Source organism: Apteryx rowi, unplaced genomic scaffold (assembly GCF_003343035.1).
Source record: "Apteryx rowi isolate R43461 unplaced genomic scaffold, aptRow1 scaffold_200, whole genome shotgun sequence".
NCBI lineage: Eukaryota > Metazoa > Chordata > Aves > Apterygiformes > Apterygidae > Apteryx > Apteryx rowi.
Window position 1 is genome coordinate 470,606 of NW_020448309.1, and position 22,670 is coordinate 493,275.

The window sequence follows — 22,670 nt, forward strand, 5'->3', positions numbered from 1 at the left end:
GGAGGAGGCAGAGTTAGGACGAGGGCAGCGGGGAGCTGCGTGCCCTGCAGCTGCGGCACGGGGGCTGCGAGCGAGCCGTGGCGGGGAGCGCGTGGGTGTGTACAGGCAGGGCTGTATATCCAGTCTGGCAGAGGGTGTGCCTGCTCACACACTGGAGAGCCGAGCCAGGAGCAGGAGCTCTGAGACATCCTCGGCCAGGGAACGTATGGCAAGGAGGGGTTTGGGAGATTAAGCCCAGAACGAGACGTGTTGCTGTTGCCTTGTGTCACGTGCGGTCAGGTGAAGTGCAGTCCCCTCTTCCCCCCAGCCCCACGGTCCGTTTGCAGCCATGCTTCACTCTCCACTGAAAACAGCGCTGGCATATGAATGTTTCCAAGACCAGGCCAGCTCCACGCTGGCCTTGCCCTCGGATCACAAGCTGAAAACTAAGGGCACAGGAAAACAGAGGGTCCAAGAACAAGTGATGATGACGGTGAAACGGCAGAAACAGAAATCGTCTGTGTCGTCGAGCATGGGCCACTCCAACCGAGGTAAAATCCCACTGCGCGCTGGACAGCAAGGGGTCCCCCTGCGGGAATAGAGCAGATGCTACGGGGTCCTCCTGCTCAAGACTACTTGATTTTCTGGGGCTTTGTTCGTGGGGGACAGACCGGTTCATGTCTCTCGTTACTTGCTGGGTTACCCTGGCCAGGGATGCCAAGGTCTCTTGCACTGGATGGAAGAGTTAGGACAAGATGTGGAGTTGGAGGCAATGACTCCCTTCCCAGTGCGGGTCTGAGAGAAAGTGGTGTAGATCTCCCAGGAATGCAGTGGGGCTGAACTGATCTGTGTCCCTGAGGCACTTGGACATTTCGGCATGGTGCTATTAACCATTTGTTTCCTGGCTCTGAAGCTGGAGTAGCTTCCTAGCCTTTGTGAATCCTTTCTCTGGGAATGCTGCTGCAGGTTGGCTCCTTGGCCGGATTCCTCCCCTCCTGTGGCTAGCCAAGGCTAACAGCACTTCTCCACCATGCTGTGGAACTAGGAGCTGGCCAAGAGCTGTTGCTGGGCTGTCACCTCCTTAATATTGCTGCGGATGGAGGACAGGTAGCTCTGCCTATGCACAGGACACAAACCTGAGCTCAACTCAGGATTCCCCTCTGAGGCTCCTGAGGTGGCCCCCATTTGCAGGCTGCACTACAGAGAAGCGTGGGGGTGGCTGAGCCTCAGAGACACCCCAGTGTGAGCAGCAGAAAAGAAGTGAGAGAGGATTAGAAAGGTCTTTTTCTTGCTGAGTGGGGTGCTTCACAGCTCCCTCTGTTTTGCAGATGGGTAGAGTGGGGTGGGGGGATCCAGGCAGCTGGCCCACTGCTGTGCAATGAATTTGTGCCATAGAAAGCAAGCAATCAGCTGAGTCCTGGAGTTTTCAGACTTCCTATTGGAATACCTTCTCTCTTTGGGACAGAGCTTGACAAATGATTTGCTTCACTGTCCTTCTTGCATCTGAAGAAAATTGCTTTGGAGATAAACCCCAGTTTTGCCCAGCCATGCAGCCAGGAGCTGCAAACCCAGAAGTTCATGGCAGCCAAGCACAAAACCTCCCTGGCTTTCGGAGGTGCTTTCACCAGCAGTTGTTAGTGAGCTCACTGGCCCAGATGAGTTCGCTGGGAAGAAGAAAGCCTGGGGTTTTGGAGGAGAGGGAGGGGCTGGGTCTGGGGCTGGGTCTGGGGCTGAGGCTGGGGCTGAGACTGAGCCATTCGGCTGTATCCAGAGTGAGCAGTGCGTAGAGCGGTATTTTCTGGAAGGCTAGGTGAGCTAGGCCAGTCTCTGCCAACAATTTTGGGGACTGTGGCCCTGACTCTACAATGTCTTTCTGGCAACTTTTCAGGGCTGGATCACTAGGCAGAATCCAGTGCTGGTGAGGCATCATGGTCCAAATAGTTTGAGCTGGTTTGATGAGAGAAGCAGGGTAGCAATATGCTGCTAGATGAAGGAATCAAGATGGTGGTACCCATGGGTCATAGGTGCCCTCCTGGCCATAAACATTGCAATCTCTGTGGCAGAGGGAATAGAGCAGTTTTGTGGGGAAAGGCATGTGTGCAGTGGCCCATGATGGGCATCAGTAGGTACAAATTTCTGGCTTCTTTGTTTTTGCTTGTTTGTGGACACAGACTCCAAGGGGTGGGTGGAGGACAGGTGGGTGAAGGGAGCTTTTTTCTGCCACCAAAATGGAAAGCGATGGGAAATGCAAATCTCCTCCTACCTCAGGAGGGTTTATTGCTTAAGGTATTACGGTGCCAGACCTGACAAAATAAAATACAAACCAGGATGATAAGAGAAGTTCTGGTTGAGGATTGGGCCAGTGCTGACCTACCTTTCCAGCAGAGTTTTATTTCAAGGGGAAGCAGGCAGGCAGATGTCTGCCGCCTCTGCCTGTAGCAGGAAGGAAGAGAGACAGAGGGGGATGGCTGAAAGGAATATTCCCTCTGGAGAGGTGTCCAAATTAAACCTCTTGGGGAGGAAGTAAGGGAGAGCAAATTCCCCAGCTGCCTCTCTCTGCTTAACAAGCCTAAGTTAAACTCCTCCCCCAGACTTTTGGGAATGTCTGGGAATTGCCTGGAAATGTGCAGCTCCGGTTTCTATGTTCCAGGGAAGCTGAGTCACATTCAGCTCCCAGCTGCTGCCTCCAAACACAGGGCAGAGGCTGTCCCATTCCCACAGCAGAGACACTGGCCAGCACAGAAATCCCTGATGCCTGTCTTCCTGATCACACACTTATGCCATGGGCAGGCTGATTTGCTCCTGTGGCTGCTCTCTTAGTGGGGTGCTGGATGGACTCCTAAAAGGGCAAGAAGTTCCCATTTATTCTCTGTTTTTTCTCCTGGCCTGGAGACGGAGAGGGTCAGACTGGACTTTCAAGGGGCAGAGTGCTGTCCTGTATTGTTTTTTATTGCTCTTGTTCCAAAGGTGAGCTGAGCACACCTAGTGAGAAGCAGTCATGTTTCCTACAGATAGGTTACAAGGGACTATTAGAGCTGTGTGTCTGCCACTTTGAATGCTCCTCCAATATTAGCTACATGCATCCCTGCAAGATTTCTCAGAGATGCTCCTCAAAGGCAGCACAAGCTGGGGAATTTGCAAAGCCCCTTGAGAAATGTCCCAGTGTGTTGTTCCTTCTGGATTCAGAAAGCTTCCCACATGATCGGTCTAGATTCAGCTGTCACTGTGTTTTGTTACACAGTTTGGACAGGAACTGAAGTGCACAGCAGAGCTTTGCCCAGCTTCAGGAACATATTTGCCTGTGCATGTAGGACGGGGAGCACGGACATATACCTACTTCCATGTAGCAGGGATGGAGTTAACATGTCCCATAACTGGAGTGCCTTTAGAGGGCAGCAGACATCCTTTCAATGTCCTGCTATTGATGTCTACATAAAATTAGTTGGCTAATTGCAGTCCAGCCCATCAAGGGACTAAAGGCCAATGCCTAAGCCCTGGCTGATGATCTGTTGTCTCCCAGTGTGCGTACAAGCCACAGAGCATCAAGGCATCCTCAGCAGGGCAAGGTGATCCTTCTGAGACTGAACTGATGTGCACTGGGGTAGGGCAATGAGTGGAAACTAACTGCAAGGAGCATAATCCAGCACTGACAAAAGGGCCTTTTCTCAGCACAGCACCTATGAGTGTTTCCAAGGATGTCTGTAGAGCACTTGGGTTTCAGGTCTGTGGGATCTGCCCCAGGGACATCACTTCTCACCATGTGAATAGCTAACTGGATAGCTCCATCTGATCTGTGAGTAACACAAATTTCAAGAGAAAATGAATTTCTCTGGCATGGCAGGAGAAAAGGCCAGGCCAAGCTGAACAAGCACCTACTAGCTAACAGTGGTATCTACAAAGTCCTCTGGCTAAAGAAAAGTTTTGACAATGTCTCATCACTGGCTAGCAAGATGTACCAGGGAGCAAAGATCTTAGGAAGCCTGAACTCAGGACTGTTGTGTCCAGCTGTCTTGCAGTTGAGTTGTGATTTAGAGGTTTACTATGCTGGCTGCTGCTGAGAGGAGTGAAATCCCACCTAGCTCTAGTTCCTTTGAAGTGAGGGAAGAGGGGCCTTTGAAGAAAGTGAGTGGTTTGAAGACTTCTGTAACCTTCCCTCTGCATGAAATGATTCAGTGAAAGCTGTCCACTCTTCCACAAACCTTGCTTTTCAGAGTATTGTTTGCAGAAGCAGAAACCCTTCAGCTCATAGGTCAGAATCGAAAAATACACTTCACTCTTTCCTGAATGAATCTCAGCTTCTGGGATTTGACTAACACTTCTCTCCTTGGAGGCATCCAGGGTTTGCTTCGTGCTTCCCACAGGCCTTCTTCTCTTAACACTTCTTTCCTATGTTTAATCATCCTCATTGTTTTAAAGTCATGCATAGTTTATTATTTAACTTGTCTAGCCTGCACTACCACTGACTGATTCTTGTCTTGCCTTTCCCTGCCTCAGACTGATATTTATTAATATGCATCCATTGCCCCAAACTGCCTGTTAGCTTTATGTGTCCAGCTGATGTCTTTTACTGTTGTGCTTGAAAAATGGCTCTGCTAACACAATTCTCCTCCTCCCCATGAGCCTCTTAGCTTTTAGGAGGGTAAAGCTGCCTTTGAAGGATCTAAATAACTCATCAAAAGGAACATATACTGCAAACAAATTGGGTTAGACCAAAGGCTCAGTTTGCTCTGCAATGATCAGTAATAGCTAAGGAGAGGAAGATGAGGGCAAGGCAAGCATGTAGTGGTGCTTACAGCGATTAAGTGCAAGATCCTGCAATCCTTACCTGTTGCAGGTAGTCTTTACTCTATGAACTGTCTCACTGATTTAGGCTTACCAAGTTTTGAAGGAAATGCCGTGGGGGCATAACAATTTGGGTGTGGAAGAGAAGGATTTCTATGACAGCCCAGCCAGAGCCTGGTCAGCCCTCAGGGGTATTTTCTGCCCACAGCCATGATAGCTGGGAGGCTGTGCTTCAACTGAGTGATTTACATCAATGTTTTCCCTGCCCCTGTCCCATCTCTTAATGCTAAAAACATGATGGTTTAAATCGGCTCTGGGTTTAACCAAGTGCAGGTGGGCACTTTAGAGACCCAAAGAGCTGGACACCGGCAGATAAGACTCACACATGCAGGCATCAGGAATTTAGAGGGCATTAGGAATCAGCACCAAAGAGGCATCTCCCCCAGAGAGCATTTCTACCCCCTGCAAAATGTTTTTTAAGGGGACAGTCTGTTTTTTTCCCAGGTTCTCAATATCCGTGGCCAACTTGTGTGCTCTTTACCCTTGAGCTGGTTGAAGACAGTAATATCCTTCCTCTCCCCTAGGGCTGATTATACAGATCGAAGCTGCCTTTCAAGATAAGTCAGGCAGAGAAGTGTAGAATTGCAGGTCAATACAAAGCTGATTTTTTCATTAGCCACCTCCATCAGAAGATCCACAGGTTCTTCCTGGCTGTCAGACTGAGCTCTCCAAACAATAAATCACACTTTTGTGGTGGCAGGAGAAGCACCTTCTCCAACCATCAGGGTGGCTTCAAAATGCCTTGAACATGTGAGCCTATATAAATTCTTGGTAGTGAAGGCAACTGTTCAGCAACTGAAGAACATAATACTACATGAACTGCCTAGTTTCTTGAATTTGGGCATGTAATGGTGCATTTATACAAGAAAATCAGAAGTGTGTCTAAAAGGGCTTATTTTTGATGTCTGCTGGCTCAGCCCAGAAGTCTTTAGTGCTATGCCTGGTAGGAACAGGTCATAACTGATCTGTGCCTTTCCCCTGAGAGGGAAAAGGGAGAAGGAAGATTGGTCAGATTAGCCTGTGAGTTGTGCTGAGAAACTCGTGCATTAAAGGGAGCTGCTGAACTCACTAACAGTGTCAGGAAAATGCTCACAGGTGCTTCAGACTGCAGTTATTTGATGTTCACACAGAACAAGAGACTGATAACAAGAAGTAATTCCCAGGAAACGAATATCATAAGATTCTTTTATCTTTGTACTCAGAGCTAGATTTATTGGGTAACTCTGCCATCTGGTGAAACACCTGGGCCAAAGGTATCATTTCAAGCCCTGCCTTGCTTCTCCTCAAGCCCAGCACTAATGTCCTGATCTGCCCCAAAGGTAGTTTCAAGGGAAATCCCAAGGTGAGGAAGCACTAGGTGAAGGATACAGCTATATAGTACCTCCATTCTGATGTCTATGGCCATTTCTGTTACCCGTATGGGCAAGTCTTGTACAGCTTAATACATATAAACCAATAAGGGCTGGAGAGATATTAATAGGGATCTTGAAACAATGCTCACTAAATCTATAGAGTTTATGGAAAATGAGCTCCTATGGTTTTATATTGTTGCTTATTCTGGGTTCAGTGACATTCCTCAGATGCTGTCTTCTACGCAGTGTTGCTCCTCTCTTGTTGACAATAGAAAGCAAATCTTATTATTTATACTATATCTAAGGGAATGATCTTCCTGAGAAAATGCAAGAATTTTTGCCACGCACCAAATCAACATAACAGGTTCTGGATGCCTAAGGCAAGGCAATAAATTAGATATATTCCAAGGATCAGTGGCTGTAGAAGACCTGAGTGGCTTCAGGGCCTTTGTGGTAGAGCTTATCCAGTTTATCTAAGAGTTGAGTCTTATCAAACAGTCAAAGAGATTAGGATATTTCTGACATTACCCACCAGTTTTGGTGCATAACTTGAGACAGGTAAGTCCTGATTTTGTAGGTTGCTAGACACTCAGAGCTTCCCCTGGAAGTTAATTGGAATGTAGGGTTTGCACTTCCTCATAACGGGACTTGGAATCCTACAATCACTGAGCACTTTTGAAAATGAAACTTAAATGATCTTAAACCCTTTTGGACCATCTGAAGAATTTTAATGGAATTCCAGCTTGGAAGAAGAATGAGTCTCTTCATTTTTGCTCATAGTGTTGAATGCAGCTCTGAGTAAAATACTTTCAGGAAGGTTCCAAAGATTGCACTCCCAAGATCTGCTGGAAAGAGTCATCCAGAAGAGGTTTTGACAGGCCTGGGATAGTTGGGTCCAAACACTCTGAATAAAGCACTGAGAAATAGTAATGGCAGATGGGTTCCTCCTGATCCAAGAAATTAGCATCTTTGCAAGACATACCTGACATCTAGTCCGACACATCTCCCCAGCTCCCCATAAATAACGATCGAGCTTAATGCTTCTCAGAAAAAGGAATATAAATACACAGAATGATCTTTTAGAGACTAGGCATGGAAATTTAAGCCAGTGGTATTAGGTTTTAAGTGTCTGACTCGTTTAGATCCCCAGGTGTTAAACAGACTTGATCATCATTTACTGATCAGGTTTGTTATTTACAATTTATTGAATTTATCAAAGCTTGCTCATAAAACTTGTGTTGATGTGATTATTAGTCTTCAGACCATGAAGGCAGTTTCTCTCCAGCCAGATTGGCAAGACATCTGAGGGTGGGTTTTGCCTTCAGAGAAAGGGCAAAATCTATTTACCTCCAACTCAGAATAAGAAAAGTGAGTTCTAGGTTCAGAGCTTGCAGGGTGTGTAGTACAGAGTATCATCTCGTTCCTCTCATATAGCAAAAAACTAAGATATTGGCCATGGCTTTGATCTTGTCTGCTCTTGTCCCTTTTAGCTTTTACGGCACTTGGTCTTTTGTGCTGAAGACCTTAGGCTGTCATTCAGTCTGTGAGCTAGAGTTTCTAAGAGCCCTTCTGGAATAAACATTTTCTATGAGTTGCCTGCAGTGGCAAAGCTAGACTCACTGACTTTCTTTTCTATGTTCCTGTTAAGTTTTCTAACTCCATTATTCTTCAGTAACAAGTAGAAACGATCTAGACTCACTGGAGAAAAAGAGCTTTATGCTCTACAGGGGCACTTGCTGGGACCACTTTCTCCTGCTGACTGTTTTTCATTTACAGGTTCCATGTATGATGGTCTAGCTGATGGTTACGGCTATGGAACATCCCGGGGCAGCTATTATGCCAAAACCCAAACAGGAAACAGCAGCTGGGGATATCCGGTAAGATATTCTTTTATCTGGGAACTGTGGCATACTCTTGAGGTAACATGTACAGAAAGCACCCTCCAGCAGGAGAAGTCATGTAGTAAGCTAATAGCACTTTGGAAACATGAGTGAAAGAGAGATTATCCATAGCTATGTCTATTTTAGCAAGTAATTCAGTCCAATAGGAGAGGATCAGTAGATCACAGCAGCCAGCACTGAGGATCCTGTATCTACACTGTATGTAGTTGGGGAGTTTACTGTGGATAAGATATAGTTTGGTCTGCTGGACTGCATATCCCCACAGCACAAAAGATTTGAAGCTATCTGAAAGATCGGTCATGGGTTCAGATTCTTACGTCTCAGTTAAAGGTTGCACATCCATCGCTCACTTGGAACAGAGTTTCCAGTTTTGTTTCCTCCAAAAGGAATCTGTTCACATGCACCAAAACTGCTATGTCTACAACACTAATGTGGTTCAGCAGGCATGATCAGGAGATGTGCCTCATAATTGTGTTGCTGTTCCAAATCTAAATGCTATTGCAGACTCTTTTATGATATTCTCTGAGCTTGGAAGAGATGTGCTCCACTTCTCCCATGGTGATTTCTAAAGAAATATTATAGATTGTCAGAAAAAACATGAGTAAGACTGTGCTTGTCTTTGCACAGTCTGACTTATGCATCCCACAGAGGTCCTGGTCTTGTCCTTGATGGCAGACTCTCAGTGCATTGAGTATCACCAGTTCTCCAAACCACTCCAACGTCTGTTGAGGCAACTTGTCCTTGTGTTCTCCCTCCACCTCAGGCCTGTATAATGTTCTTTCTTGGTCTCCATCAGCTGTAATGTAGAAAGGAAAACTCACAGATCTGAGATTTTAATATGGGAAAAAGAAAAGGCTCCTTTCAGCCACTCTGAACTGACTATCTTTAGGAGCTGTAAAGCAGTTCTCCTTTTAACGATCAAAGGGTTGAACCAGGAAAGGTGCTTAAGCTGGCTTCAAGCACAGAGTCAGACTACTGATGCTTTTCCTGTTAGCTGCTAACTCCTCTCCCTGTTCATAGCGTCAGCATTCCTCAGCTACAGAAAGATTTGTCTGTCATCTTTCTTAATGGCCATAGTGTAGCATGCTTCCTTCCTTCCTTCAAGGCAGTGCTAGGTTTGCATTGCTATGTTAGCTTCCTACTTCCAGCATTTTCAGTAGGAAGGACTGGCATGTCTTTGAAATTTTTATCTGCAGTCTGTCTGTCAACTTGTTTTACTGTACTTTGTTGAACTGGTTAAATCCCGGGCAGTAGTGTTTCTGCCTAGTGTAAGACCAAAAGAGTGACCACGGTGGATCATAGCAAAGGTCCATCTAGCCAAATATTCTGTCACCATCACTAAGGCAGTGATGGACCCCTGCAGAAGGGTCTGAGAAGGGCAGGCAGGCAGGGAGGCTTCTCAATGTTTTCCTATCTACCAGCAAATTGCAGCTGACTTCTCCTGAGGTGGAGCCACCGTTAGGTGGATGTCACAGATCTCTCCAACATTTCCCTTACTGACAAGTGCTTCATGAGTAAAAGGACTGTGTTGGGTTGGGTTTTTTTTTGATGATTTATTGTCACTTTTTTATTGTGCCCTCTGAAAGCAGTTTGTTATGCTTTGTCTAAGCAAAGCCATTCTGTTAGAGCCATTCCTAGCTATTTACTTAACATTCTAGATATTTAACTTAAACAGCAAGGAAGATAAGTCCCAGCTCTGCAGTTGGCCCTGCAGATCATGCTATAGTACTGGCAACGTGACACTGCAGACAGCACTGCTGGAGTGTTTTTTCGTTTTGTTAATTCCTCATCTTCTTCCCAATTACTGCAACAGTTGGACAAATGTTGGGTAGGTAGAAATGCCAACTCACTGCTGGAGATTTCAGTCCAGCACTGAGGTTGGTGTTTTGGGGAATGGCTAACAAGATGATTATGAAGATCAGGGCCTCTACTAGACATAGAGGGCAGTGCACATGCCAGTTCAGTCAGTTCCGATTCACCACTGACTTATGCAGCTCATGGCTGAAGGGTTCTTCTGCATTTACTGATCAGGGAAGGTCTTTCTTCAAACCTAAGTGTCTTGTTTTGGTAAAGGTCTTCAGGACCTTTCTGTGATTCTGTGACCTGGGCTACTTTAGAAAAAGGRACTGGGATTCATTGCCGATTTACAGTAAAATTCATCTTACCTAACTTTGTCTATCTGAAAATCTGCCATTTAGTCTTAACAAGTTGTCTAGACTCCTCCCATAGCCAACAAAGAGAGAAGTACCAGAGGTGATTCATCTCCCCTATCTTGGAGATCTGTCAGGTCAGGATGAATCAGCCCCTCTGGATCCCTATCTCCTTCCACTGATAACTAGATTGGAGCAGACACCTAGCAGATGGATGGCTGCAGTTAGGGGCGATGAGTCCCAAGTGCCATTGGCACATAGAACCTCAAGCCTAAATCTGCTTAACAAGCTTAACAGACATCATACTCCCCAAGCGAACTGAGAAACCTCCTCCATTTTGCTTCTTCCAGAAGAGTGTTAAAGGCTTACAAACGTCCACCACTACCAGCTTTCAGCTTCAGTTAACTTTAAGCTTTGTGTACAGGCTTATTTGAAATCCATGCAGGTTCTAGACATTTTAAAAATGGGTTTGCATTTGTAACCCCTGTTTTGTAAGACATGGAAGGGAAGACAAAAAAGTCTCTTTTTGAAGACAAAATTGCTAGACTTCTTTCCTTATGCTGTGATTGTTGCTGAAAAGTCCCAATGGCCTTCAAGATACATGGTCAAATTCAGACATTTCAGGGAAATGATCCAGTATAGTATTCAGTGACATTACTTACTCTTAATACTTCTGGAATTAAAAAATATAATAGGCAATCTGTGTCCAGGTTCTGCAAAAGGAAATGGTTACTCCAAAGCACCTGCAACTTAGACACTCTTCTTATCAGTGCGTTGCCTTAGATTGTGACTCTAAATGACATCTTTTTAGCAAGAAGGTATGTCGCCTACCCTGCTTCACCCTTCACCTTCACCAAGAAACTATTATTCCTGACTTTTCCCTTTTGTCTGGGCTTGTGTCTTCCTGGAAATCTGAAGTTTTTACTTCTGAGTTTTCTCCCCTACCTCATGAGATGCTGGTGATGAAATATTAGAGCAAAAAGAAAAGATAGATCTGGAGGGAAGAGCTTGCTAATATATGTGTTGTCAACTCTCTTTCGGTCCATCGACACTCCTGGGTAAAACCTTTGATTTACTCATTATTAAAAATGACTTTCTGATTACTTCTATTGTGGAGTGCCTCATTAGTAACATCACTGTAACTAGCATTACAATGAGTAACTACTCATTACCAGTTTAGGTAACACTGAAATCAATGTGTTTGTTCCAGGAACAGGCACTCCTCCCCACCTCTGAGGGTAGCAGAGTTGGTCCCCATTGTTTGGCTGCACGGTTTCTTTGGCTCACGTGGCAGAGATTGACTCGCCCTTCAGGGATGAAGTCCCCAGTCACATTTGCATAGTGACCTCAGCAGGAGGCAGTAATGGGTACATTAGTGATTGCAAGCCTCTCTGTGTTGTGACCTTTCATGGCTAGTTTCAGTCAGGTACTGTTGAGCCTAGAAGACCTTTCGCAACATTTATCACCATGCTGACAGTGTGAATTATAAGTGGTCACTAGTTCCCAGAGTCACCAGACCACCAGGAATTTACTATGCCGTATCCTGATGTGAAGGCCTGAGCAATACCTGAGGTGAAAGTGGTGACCACAGTTCATGCAGATGAACTTGAGGGAGCTTTAATTGGTCTAAATTGGGTATCCAGAGCAGGGCAGGTGTGGCAGGAGAGGTCTCAGCATGAGCTGCACCCTTGGCTCCAACCTCCCCTCTGCCCAATGCATTGGCATCTATTCAGCACCAGGCTCAAAGCCACTGTCACAGTCCACTGGACCATAGTCAGTGTAGTCATGTAACCATGTAGTCAAAGTCCAAGGCAGAGAACATCAAGGAAAGGTAGAAAGCATGCTGGGAGCAGAGCACATCTTCTGAGGCTTATTTTCCCATCTGCAACAATTTTGCTTTATGCCTGGGTCTGATGGGTTGGCAGATCTAGCCACCATCCCTACTAGAGAATCAGGAGGGGGTTCCCAGGTCCCATGTGTGCCTCAGCACTGTCTGGATGGTGCAGTGTCAGGATAAGATGCAGAAGCATGACAGCCCCTTCCACGCCATGGCTTCCACAGAAAGGAAATCTGCATGCATGGTCTGGGTGGAAGCAGCAACTTGTTCCCCCAGGCACTGCCCTGAATGAGGGGAGACCAGGCCTTTGGCATGCTGGGTGTGCATCAGTAGGAAAGTAGGTTCATCTCTGATGTTAGGGCACTCTGCTTCCAGCCACATGAGCAGATCTTCATCCCCACAGAGCTTACTCAGCCTGTGGGCTTGTAGCTATTGCAAGTAACGTTTCTGGGAGCAGCTCAGCTCCCAGGCCAGGGAACATTTGTTTTGTAATCGTATCCATTTTGACATGAATGAAATATATGCACTTTGGTGACCCCTATGCAGTAGAGACCGTATGTAGATTCCTAAACAAATTTTCTCTGTGGGAGCAAGTTGAAGAACTTTTTCTCCCAATGCGTTATCTGCATGAGAGGAGTTCATCAGTAGATATGCCTGCCTGCAGCCCAGTGCTATTCAAACAGATAGGAATGCTCCCTGCTATCCCCTGGCTGGTGTCGCCTCTGCAGACAAAAATCTCTCAATTTAAGTGGGCTCTTTGTCCTGTAAGGACTTCAGGATAAAGTTTGTGATTTACTGTAATGACACATTGAAATAAAAAAAGGAATGAGTTGAGTAGCCTTATTAAAGAACAAAAGGATTTACAATTGTTGCACAGCACTGCTTGTTCAGGCCCTGATCTCACTGTGAGATTTTACAAGAGTCTTTGTGCTATGGAGTAGCATGTTGAACATTACCCTCCCCTGAAAGAACAAACTGAACCATCAAGACCTAAATCTCAGCTGCTTAAAGGATCATGAAAAATCATACAGAAGGGCAGCATCCAGGAGAGGTGGGAAAGAACATTTCAGAAATGGATAAACAATATATTTGCTGGTTTTGCAATTTTTATCCATGCAATGGAGTGTGTAGCAGGCAGTAGCTAAAGCATTTCGCAAGTAGCATCAAGAGTTTTCCCCACCCATCACTCAGGGTGGGACGCTGTCATATTGCATTGCCTGTGCTTTGCCCTCCAGCCTGGGAGAAACCTGCTCTTGACGTGTTTATATGGAGTCCTTTACTTCTCTCTGTCTGCTGCTCTAGAAACAAACAAATTGCAAGGGAAAAAATTAGAGCTAAGTAATGAACTGATCGCCTCCTTAGATGCAGAAGTCAGAAACACCCAGTTATCTGGGAGGGCCTCCGACTTGGAAAGGCAGTCCTGAGATGTGAATGGGATTCCTGGTTCTGGTATGACGGGCAATCAGCAACTTGCTCTGTGCTTCAGTTTCTTTCTCTGGAAAGCGGGAAGAGAACAGTGGCTTTTCCTGTTAAACAAAGGGGTTATGGAAGAAAAGCACCAGAGAAGGGTTCATTATCAGTGACTGAAATACTGTGATCGTGTCTTTTTCTCTAGTACAATTTTCTTTCCAGTTGAAATATGAGGTTAAAGATATTTATTTACCCATTTTGTATGAATGCTGCTTGTTCTAATTAATGATTCTAAAATAGTCTTGTATTTCAGGCTGATAACTGGTGATCCCCAAATGCTTATTAATTTAAAGGAAGGTCTTTGTTGCTGCCAGTGACGGAAAGCACCAAGTCCTTGGGCCTGAAAAGAGCCCCTGTGCGCTCTCAGTATTCATCTTTGCTGCCTGTCCTCTCTGTGCCTCCCCTCCTTGTTTTAATATGAATGAACAACTCCCAGAGATTGGTCTAAAACATACAAGCCTGTTTCACAGTAGGGAGGAGAAGTTTAGACTAAAATTCAGGATGCCCACATCATGCAATTGCTCTCCTGTGTCCTGCAAGCACAGGTGACTGCTAGTGCATGGTGACGTCTGGTTGAAGGGGAGACCTACGAAGCTGCCCAGGGCCACTGAAGTCATGCAGGGAGAAGAACCTGTGCTCTTCTAAAATGATTTCCAGAACTCGCAGTGTGGAAGGAATCACTGCTTTCTGTCTTTACCCTGCTCTGAGGGAATTACTTGTTTTTTTCCAGAATTTCTTCATGATTTTGAAGAGAGGAGGTGTGGACCTGGCCTACCTTCCCTGTGCAAACACCCACAAGCAGTGGGGAGATGCAGTTCAGGACATTAAGAAATCTGGGTGGTTTATGAGGTTTGAAGGAGAGAGATTGATTATTTTCTTTTATTAATGCCATTCTGCATAGGAAGAGCTTGTTCTATACATGTAATGGAATCAGCAAAAATTATGAGATTGTTGTCAAGTGGCTCTTTGTAAGACAGACTTTTTAATAACATCGCCTTCACCTTCAGAGATGACATCTCTTCTCTAGATGGCAGAATACCTTGGTTCTTCTTTGCTGCACATCGTATCTCACTGACTGCTGCATCGCATAAAGAAACAGCCAAAGGGGGAATACCATTCCCTTCACAATGTTTGCGCTGTTATTAGAAGCAAAAGTCTCTGACTCAGCTGGCTAAATATCTGAAATGTGGACATAGATGTTAGTTTGACAAAGCTGTGCTTAAGACATGGACGTGGCACTTTGCTGAGATCAAGAAGCAATCAGGTCAGCTATGTTTGTGAGAGGATTCATAGAGACTATTTGGCAAGCAGATTCGAAATCCGCTGAAGCTGACAAGAGACTACTCATCGATTTGTAGAGGCTTTGGATCAGGCTCTTGCTGCAAAAAAGAATTCTAAGATACCAATTAGGTCCGTGCCACTTGAAAGAGATTAAAATGGGCTCAGCCAAGCATCTAGTAGCATCAGCAATAAAAGTCATGCACTGACTTTGGTAATGAGCTTCACATCACACGGGAACTATTTTCCCATGAGTTTGCAAAAGGCTTCCACGCCCTGCTAGGACCTGCACTGACTTGCAGCTCAGGGCTCTCTGTGTTGCAGAAAGGAGTCTTTCCAAACAGGCAGTCGCTTTGCTTCGCCCTTCTCAGGGCTGGCAGGAAGGAGAACAATGCTATATGCCACTATAAAACACAGCAGAAAATACAGAATTGATAATTCCCACCTGTAAACACAGACACATTCACACCTTTTCTTGCCTGTTCTGTTGCCAGAGATCTTATGAGAGTGCACTGAAAAGAAAACAATAGCTTTAGATAAATAGTAAGTTAGCTCTTCCATGGTTAGCTGAATTGGTTTCGGTAAATGCCCAGGGGCTCCACGTCTCTGCTGAGCTTCTGACAACCGTACAAAAKCATCCCAGCTTATACTGACTCATAAAGAAAAACGGCAGGGCTAACATCTGGCAAACTGCTGCTCTGTCCTCTAGCCAGTCCTCTGAGACTGGGTTCCCCACTCAGCTCGCCATGGGCCAGCAAAGGCTACCCAGGACGTTCCTTCCACAGCCTTGTCCCACACTCTCCTTCCCTCACAGTCCTTAGGATCTCTGAATGCCACCTGCAAGTAGCAGAGCTAATGAGGATGGTTTTACCCTTAGAAGGACACAGTCATTCACAGTGGAGTGGATCGCGGCTTTGGTGAAAGGTCATTTTGCCGTTGCTAAGACCATCAATTTTTCTGTAGCCAGAGCAAAACCAGGATGGAGGGAATGCCTCAGCAGCAYGGCCATCCTGGAAATTTTTGTGGGCCTGCCCCCACTGTTAGGGGAGCCACTTTCCCATTTGCCTCGTCCTTGCTTTTCTTATCGCATGCAATTTTTTTTTCCAAATCCCCAGGAGCTCTGCAATATGCATCACACCTGTTATCTGCTGTTCTGCAGTACTAACAGGTTTTTTCTGTGTCCTCTGGAGTAAATGCAAAGGGAATTTGCCCTCCTTTTCTCCTCTTCCAGTAATTCACCTGTTTAGATGCAAACCTACCTAATGAAAGTATCAAAATTACTTCAGACTTGTACTCAAGTGACAGAGCAATCTGGGCATCAGAGTAGCCGGACTGAAGGGTTTCCTCCTATACAGATGGCATGCCTGATATATAACCTGTTCTAAAAGTTTTCAGCCGTTACTCACCTGTGCAATTCTCTGGGACACAGCAGAGAGGATTCACTGCATTCCTGAAGATCAGTTTGTTAATGGAAATATTTAGCTTAATTAATTAACATAATGACAATTCTACACAGTGTTGGAGACAGAAATGATGCTGACTGTGCTCAAGGCTGGGATGAAATGGGACAGAGCAGCAGGAGACAGGGAGATCCTGCAGAGGATCTAATTCTATAATTAGAATTTCTGTAATTTCTGTATCACACGGTGTTAGAAAATACCAATCTCCCTGTCACATGGTGTTTCTTCATTAGAAAATACAGATTTGTTCAGAGGGACACAGGCATGGACACATCCATTGCACCAGGCACAGGCTTGTGCCTTGAACCTTCATGGAAATAATAAGGTGCCAGTGTTGACTTTTCTCTCCCAGCCCAAGTGTGTGGCTTGCACAGAAAGAGGCATCCATAGTACATCTGCCTAAACTTAGGTGAGAAAAGACCCCTCAGCCACAGTTTTTTCCTGGATAAGCCGTCCCAAGATAAACCTAAGGGAGATGAGGCAGACAGTTAAGGTCTATGTCACTGCCTTTATTTGGTTCTTTTTATGCCTGTTTGCTGAATGTCTTGGAGATGTACTAGCCAGGGTGCTCAGGGGAGTAAGGTGGAACAACTTGATATCATGAGGCGAACAGCATTAAAATAGCTTTTTTTTCCTTTCTGGAGTACACACCTTAGTGACACATCTCTGACCTGGAGACAGCCATGCAGGCCTCCAAATGCCAGGACTGACATCCAGAAGTTTTAATATTGCAGAAGAATATCGGATCCAGTCCTGATCTGTGGTGTACTTGGGGCAAATCTGGAGTATCTTTGGTGAAGTGGTGAAGTCATTCTGAACAGACAGCAGGGCAAATAAAGCCATTGTTTCTTCTGACTAATTGAAAATTTTTTTTTACTTTCTTTGTTTCTTTTTTTTTCCTGGCTTAGTGATTGTCATTTCTTACAGCATAATCCCCATTGTTCTCGGAACATCCCATTGTATAAGCTGATAATACACGCCTTGTAACTCAGAAGCAGATATTCATTGCCTTTATTGGTTTCTTAGCACAATGGGATTCAAGAATCCCTTTTTGCCACCTTTTCACTCCCTTTTCTCCCTTTCTAAGGAACTTGTACATGGAAGGTGAACAAAAGAGGATAAGGAAATTAAAAATAAGGACAGCCAGTGCTAGAAGGGCAGAAAGGGGCAACATTCCCTGTGATGGCAAGAGATGTGACATGACCTTTTACATGACAGCTCCCCTGCATGTATATGGCTACTAGGTAAATGTTTGTTTTGTGCTTTGCACATAAACCCTCATTGGCCAGTGATAAGAATGAGGTGTGCAGGATGCAGTTCAGCACCTCATGAGGTTGATGCCTAAAATCAGTCATCTCAGTGTAGTGTAGGTTTGCCTGTGATGCCTGGGGTTTAATGTACAAGGAGGCTGACACTGCTCTTCCTTCCAGGCTCATACTGCAAGGGTTGGGAGACTGGGCCACAAAAATACGTAAGAAACAAGAATTTTGTAGCCACACACAGAATGGGGCTTGACAATGTTGATCTTCAGTTCAACCCTTTCCTATTTTTTTGTTTCCTGTTTTCTTATTGATCAGCTGTACAACGGGACACTGAAGCGGGATGCGGAGAACAGACGCTACAGCTCATACAGCCAGATGGAGGGCTGGGGTAGCAAGCACTACAGCAAGGCTGCTGTCTGCAGCCCTACCAGAGCTGGCAGCGACTACTGCTTTGTGCAGAACATCAAGAGCAGCCGGAGCGAGCCAGATCTCTGCTGCGAACCACCCCGGGGCACACTGAAGAAGAGTCAGGTGGGGAGCCGGGCAGAGCACAAGGCAACCTTGAACCGCCAGAGCATCTACAGCAGCTGTAGCACCCAGCAAGGAACTACCAGAACAAGTAAAAAAATGCCAGCACGGGCCTTCTCCTGCCCCTCCAGCAACAAGGCAGATGTGGTCTACGCCCAGCCCATGATGAGTAGCAAGCAGGACGTGGTTTATGGACAGGCTCAATCCGGCTCCAAGTAAGTCTCACACAATGGGATTCATCTAAGTAAATGTAGATATCTGATATGGAGGCTTGTCCGTCTGAGCTAGGGACTTGAGCTGCTTTTTAGCCACTGGAAATCTGTTCACCAGTGGACAATGCACTCAAACTCATCCTGCAGTAGAGTGTAAAGTAGGTCAGATGAGTTACACTCTTAAAGGGCTTATTTCTGTTTGCTGACTATGAATGGAGACCAATATGACTGGCTCAGTGTAAACATCTCTGCTGCAAGTGTGTGACATTAGGCAAGATGATCCCCTAGTCTCCAGTGGTATTATCCTACAGCTCCTTTGTAGGGCAAAAGTGGGAAGGTGAAGAGCGGAAAGGCCAGTGTGCAGTTTAGGTGTCTCTCCTGGCTGCCACACCACTCTGATTTGGTAGAAAACTAACTGGAAAAAACAGCCAGATTTGAAGGGATCAGTTCCTTGGGTTCAGGACTTAGAGCAGAGCTGAGAACTTGCTGAGTGGCAGTATTTACCCTTCTGTTTTTCTACCCAATCCTTGCTTCATTCCCCAAAGAGGTCTGACTGATTCAGGTTCAGGGAAAAAATGAGTCAGGAATTGAAAAAAACTAGCCTAACTGGAAGAATTTACCTAGCCTGCAAAGAGGAGAGAATGGAAGCTGTACATTTCCTTCCCGTCCAGAGCATCCAGTCCCATCAGGGTTAGGAACTATGCAAGGGTGGAGGATTGTCATTTGTGTCTCACTTAGCACGGGACCCCTTCTTGTAAATGTTGCCTACAACAATAGGGCATGTAACACACACCAGAGAGCTCAAAGCAGACACTCCCAAGCTGTTATATCTGTACAAAACAGCACAGCTCTCAGGAAAAAAAAAAATGGTGGGATTTTGGTGACATTACAGCAATGTTTGTTTAAAGCTGCCCTGAAGGTAACAGCTATGCTGCCACCAACTCTGGAGCATTAACCATGTTCTTCTGTTCACAATAGTCCTAGAAGACATTCAGTTCAAGTCTGTAATGTTTTACTAGCCTAGAGAAAGAGGGTCTATATCTTCTGCAAGCATTCCCAGGGACTACTGCACTACCTTTGCTGCATCAGTGTCATATACAGGGCTTGCTCTGTGCCAGCCCAGAGATTATCACAACCCCCCCACAGACATGGCAGACTGTCATACAAACTGTAGAAGCTCCTGAGCTCATTTCTGGTGGTCCTTGGTAAACTTCCTGCGTTATCGAAAAAGGAATTTGCTCTCTACAGCACAATGTGTGAGACTGCTTAATAATGATCATAGCCTTTGCTATAACTCACACCAAAGGCCTTAGATTGTTCAGCCTTTGATCCAAAATGTGTTGCAGATTTTGAGGAAATCCCCCCACAGCAGGTGCTGTAAGCCAGATCATGGCCTCGTTCACCTCTGAATGTTGATTTCCAGCTTTCTCCATGCCTTTGCCTAATTCTTTGTTCAGCCCTCCTCATCTCAAACTGTGTAGGGGAAGAAAGTCCCAGAGTGTGTATGCCAAGAAATGTCATTTGCCTGTTATCATGTTGTCATGAAACCCTGGTGTTCTGTGTGCCCGGTTCCCTTAAGTTTAACACATGCAAAATTAGCCCTGGTCACCTCCAGCATGGAGCACTGGTGGTGTCAGTTTGCTCATCTCAGAAGCTTTGTAATTCCTGTGGAATGGAAGACAAAAACACTATGTAAACTAGAAGCAACTTGTTCCAGGGAATTTCTGACTAAAGAGCGTAAAAGTGTAGTGGGAGTGACGGCCGAATGAACAAATGTGGGGCTGCTGCTTTTTTCTGCATAGGGGAAATGTTGATTTTGAGAAGTTAGTCCCAGGTGGGCAGACTTTCTCCAAAGAAAGTCCTCCACTGCAGCACTCACAATTGCAGCCTTGGTCATTGCTTTGGAAAGGTCACTTGAAGAATAATTAGTTTTTCTGAAGAGAAAGAGAATTGCTGTTGTGAGAGGAATATTCTCCAGTGCTGAATGCCCTCTGGTTAGGGAGTGGTTCCATTTATACACTTCTCCTGGCTGGGGGCATTGCTCATCTGGCAAAACTGGTTCTGATGTGGAAACGTCAGGCTTGAAGTTGTAGGCCCAATAGGGGCTGTGTCCCCTAAGTAAATCTGATCTGGCTGGGGCACCCCTCCTTGCTCCCAGTGAAACTCACTGCAGAGCTGGATTAGTTTGGAGAGCAGTTTGTACAAGTGGTTCTGCTCCTGACTCAAAGGAGCGGAGGTTGGCAGCAGTGATCCTTATAATTTTGGAAACGTATTAAGGACTTGTCCTCTTTGAAAAAATGACTGATTTGGAAGGCCAGTCCTTCTCTGAAAGCAGGTTATGACAGGGTTGCTGTTAGCCTTGGTGTGGAGTGTGTTTTTCTTGAGAAGGGGCTCTTACAGTTAGGACTGTATCTGGGCTCTCTTTGCTGTGTAGGACTGTTTCTGGTTGGAGAATTCTGCACTTGGAGATCTTGATCTTTATTTGGGTGGCCTGATCTTTGGGTAGAGAGAGAGTTGCTTGTAGGCATCCCATTATTAACCTCTGCATTCAGAAAGAAGGCTTAGCTGGGTAATAGCTGCTGGGTAGTACCCTGTTTGCAGCTTTGCTCTTTCTATCCCAGTAGTTCTTAAGGTAGAGTTTTTGCCTTTAGAACCATTTAGGACCGTTTTGTGTTTAGATTTCATGCTACCTAATTCCTATGTAGGTGGGTAAGTTGTCCACAGTTTGGCAAACCATCTCTGTGAGCAATGGAAGTGTTAGATTATTTCCACCCTTTCAGAAGTGATATGATGGGATAATTCCTATTGCTGTAGGAGTGAACCTGGTGGGATCTGAGATCCAGTGGGTCTGTCTTTAATACGGAACTGCTCTGTAACACAGTGACTCTGGATGGGGTCAATACTGGTTCAAGAGCTCTGCTCCTCAGATGCCTCATGCTGCATACCTAATCTTCTTCCCAGATGGTGTGAGATGAAAAAGGAAACATTGGATATTCTCAAGTAGTGATATTGGCATGTGGGTATCAAAATATGGAGTATGCAAGAACTGTCAAAGTCTGACTGAGCAGTCTCTCTAGCAGAACTGTACTTGGTCGCAAAGTTACTTAATTTCTAGAACTCTTCTTGACTGTGTGATTGCCTCCATTTATTGAACTGGTTTTCCATGTCTAAAGCATTTCCTTTTCAGAAACAGAAAAGTTGTCTTGGAAAAATAACGCTCGGAAGAGGCCTTCCTCATATAGAACAAACTTCAGCTGAGGAAAGATCCTTTCCTCCAGCTAGTTTAACACCTGAATGCTTTTTTTGTGGAAATCTTGTGCCATAAACTAAAGCATGTTGTAGGGTTTTACTTGCCCCAAAATACTGGCTCTAGTGATGAAATCTGAATTTTGCAGTTTGTTCAGATCAGGAGGTTATTCCAAAGATACTGGCTTGCTTTGAGAAATGTCCTCTTGAAGTATCTTCCCTTCCACCATCTGTCATTATGATACTGCCTCAGTGAGCAGAGGGGGACTTTGTCATGTCCCTTCCGGACATACTTCTCTGTAACTATTCAGGGGCTTTCTTGTAAGTCTTTGTAAGCATATGTTATGTCATACTTGCAGCAACATTTCGGAGCTCAGCGTCTCTGGCCTGGGCTCAGAAGCTCATGAATTATTCTAGTGGTTCCCAAAGTCAGTTCCCAATGTGCACCATTCACATTTTTCCAGAATACAGCTTTTTGGGGTAGGTATTTCTATCTAATAGAGCTAGAGGGAGACTTTCTGGTGCCCAGGGCACCCCATTCTCCTCAGCATGCTTCTCTCCTTTGGATGCTTATGGCCTCCTGCAGATCTGCAGCCTTTCATCCTGAGAGGCAACAGCAACAGTGGTTTCAGCAGCTGGTGAAGACTAGGCATATTTGCCTGCTCTTAACCACTTCCTCTGATTGATGGTACTTGCTTTTCTTTTGTGACAGTCATGCTTCAATGACTGTGTGCCATCTTGAACTAGCCATCTTTTAGCTAAGTAACATCTTGTGATTCAGCACAGTCAAGAAAAAATTTCTACACCTTCCTAGGTCATCAGGTAGCAGTAACAAGAAACAGCAATAAAACATGTGGTGTTTAATGTGTCCTAGAAAACCCTGGGTCTTTCTTCCCCTCGAGCTGGAACTCAAGGTACAGGAAAACTATTGCTGCCATCAGCGGACATTGTTTTAGCCCTGCTTCCAAATGTGTTGCATTGCATGCTTCAGATACCACAAGCACAAGGCGTTGACAGTCCAGGCCCAGGACAGATTGGTGATATAGGCTGAGTGTGGCTCTGCAATAGTCTGTGCAGTAGTCAACTAGTTATGTGCATATTACTTTACTGTAGATGCCCGCATCTGAACTAGTTGCCCTGGGCTCTTGTTGCC

General features: G+C 45.4%; 1 protein-coding gene across 1 annotated transcript in view; it reads left to right on the top strand.

The window, feature by feature from the left end:
• The first annotated feature begins 328 nt into the window (after positions 1-328).
• Positions 329-22,670, top strand: part of PKP1 (plakophilin 1) — a 42,303-nt gene continuing 19,961 nt past the window's right edge. Inside the window, exons 1-3 of the mRNA XM_026063797.1 lie at positions 329-530; positions 7,950-8,050; positions 17,847-18,274. Coding sequence (XP_025919582.1) covers positions 329-530; positions 7,950-8,050; positions 17,847-18,274 — 731 coding nt within the window. The remainder of the gene's footprint in view (positions 531-7,949; positions 8,051-17,846; positions 18,275-22,670) is intronic.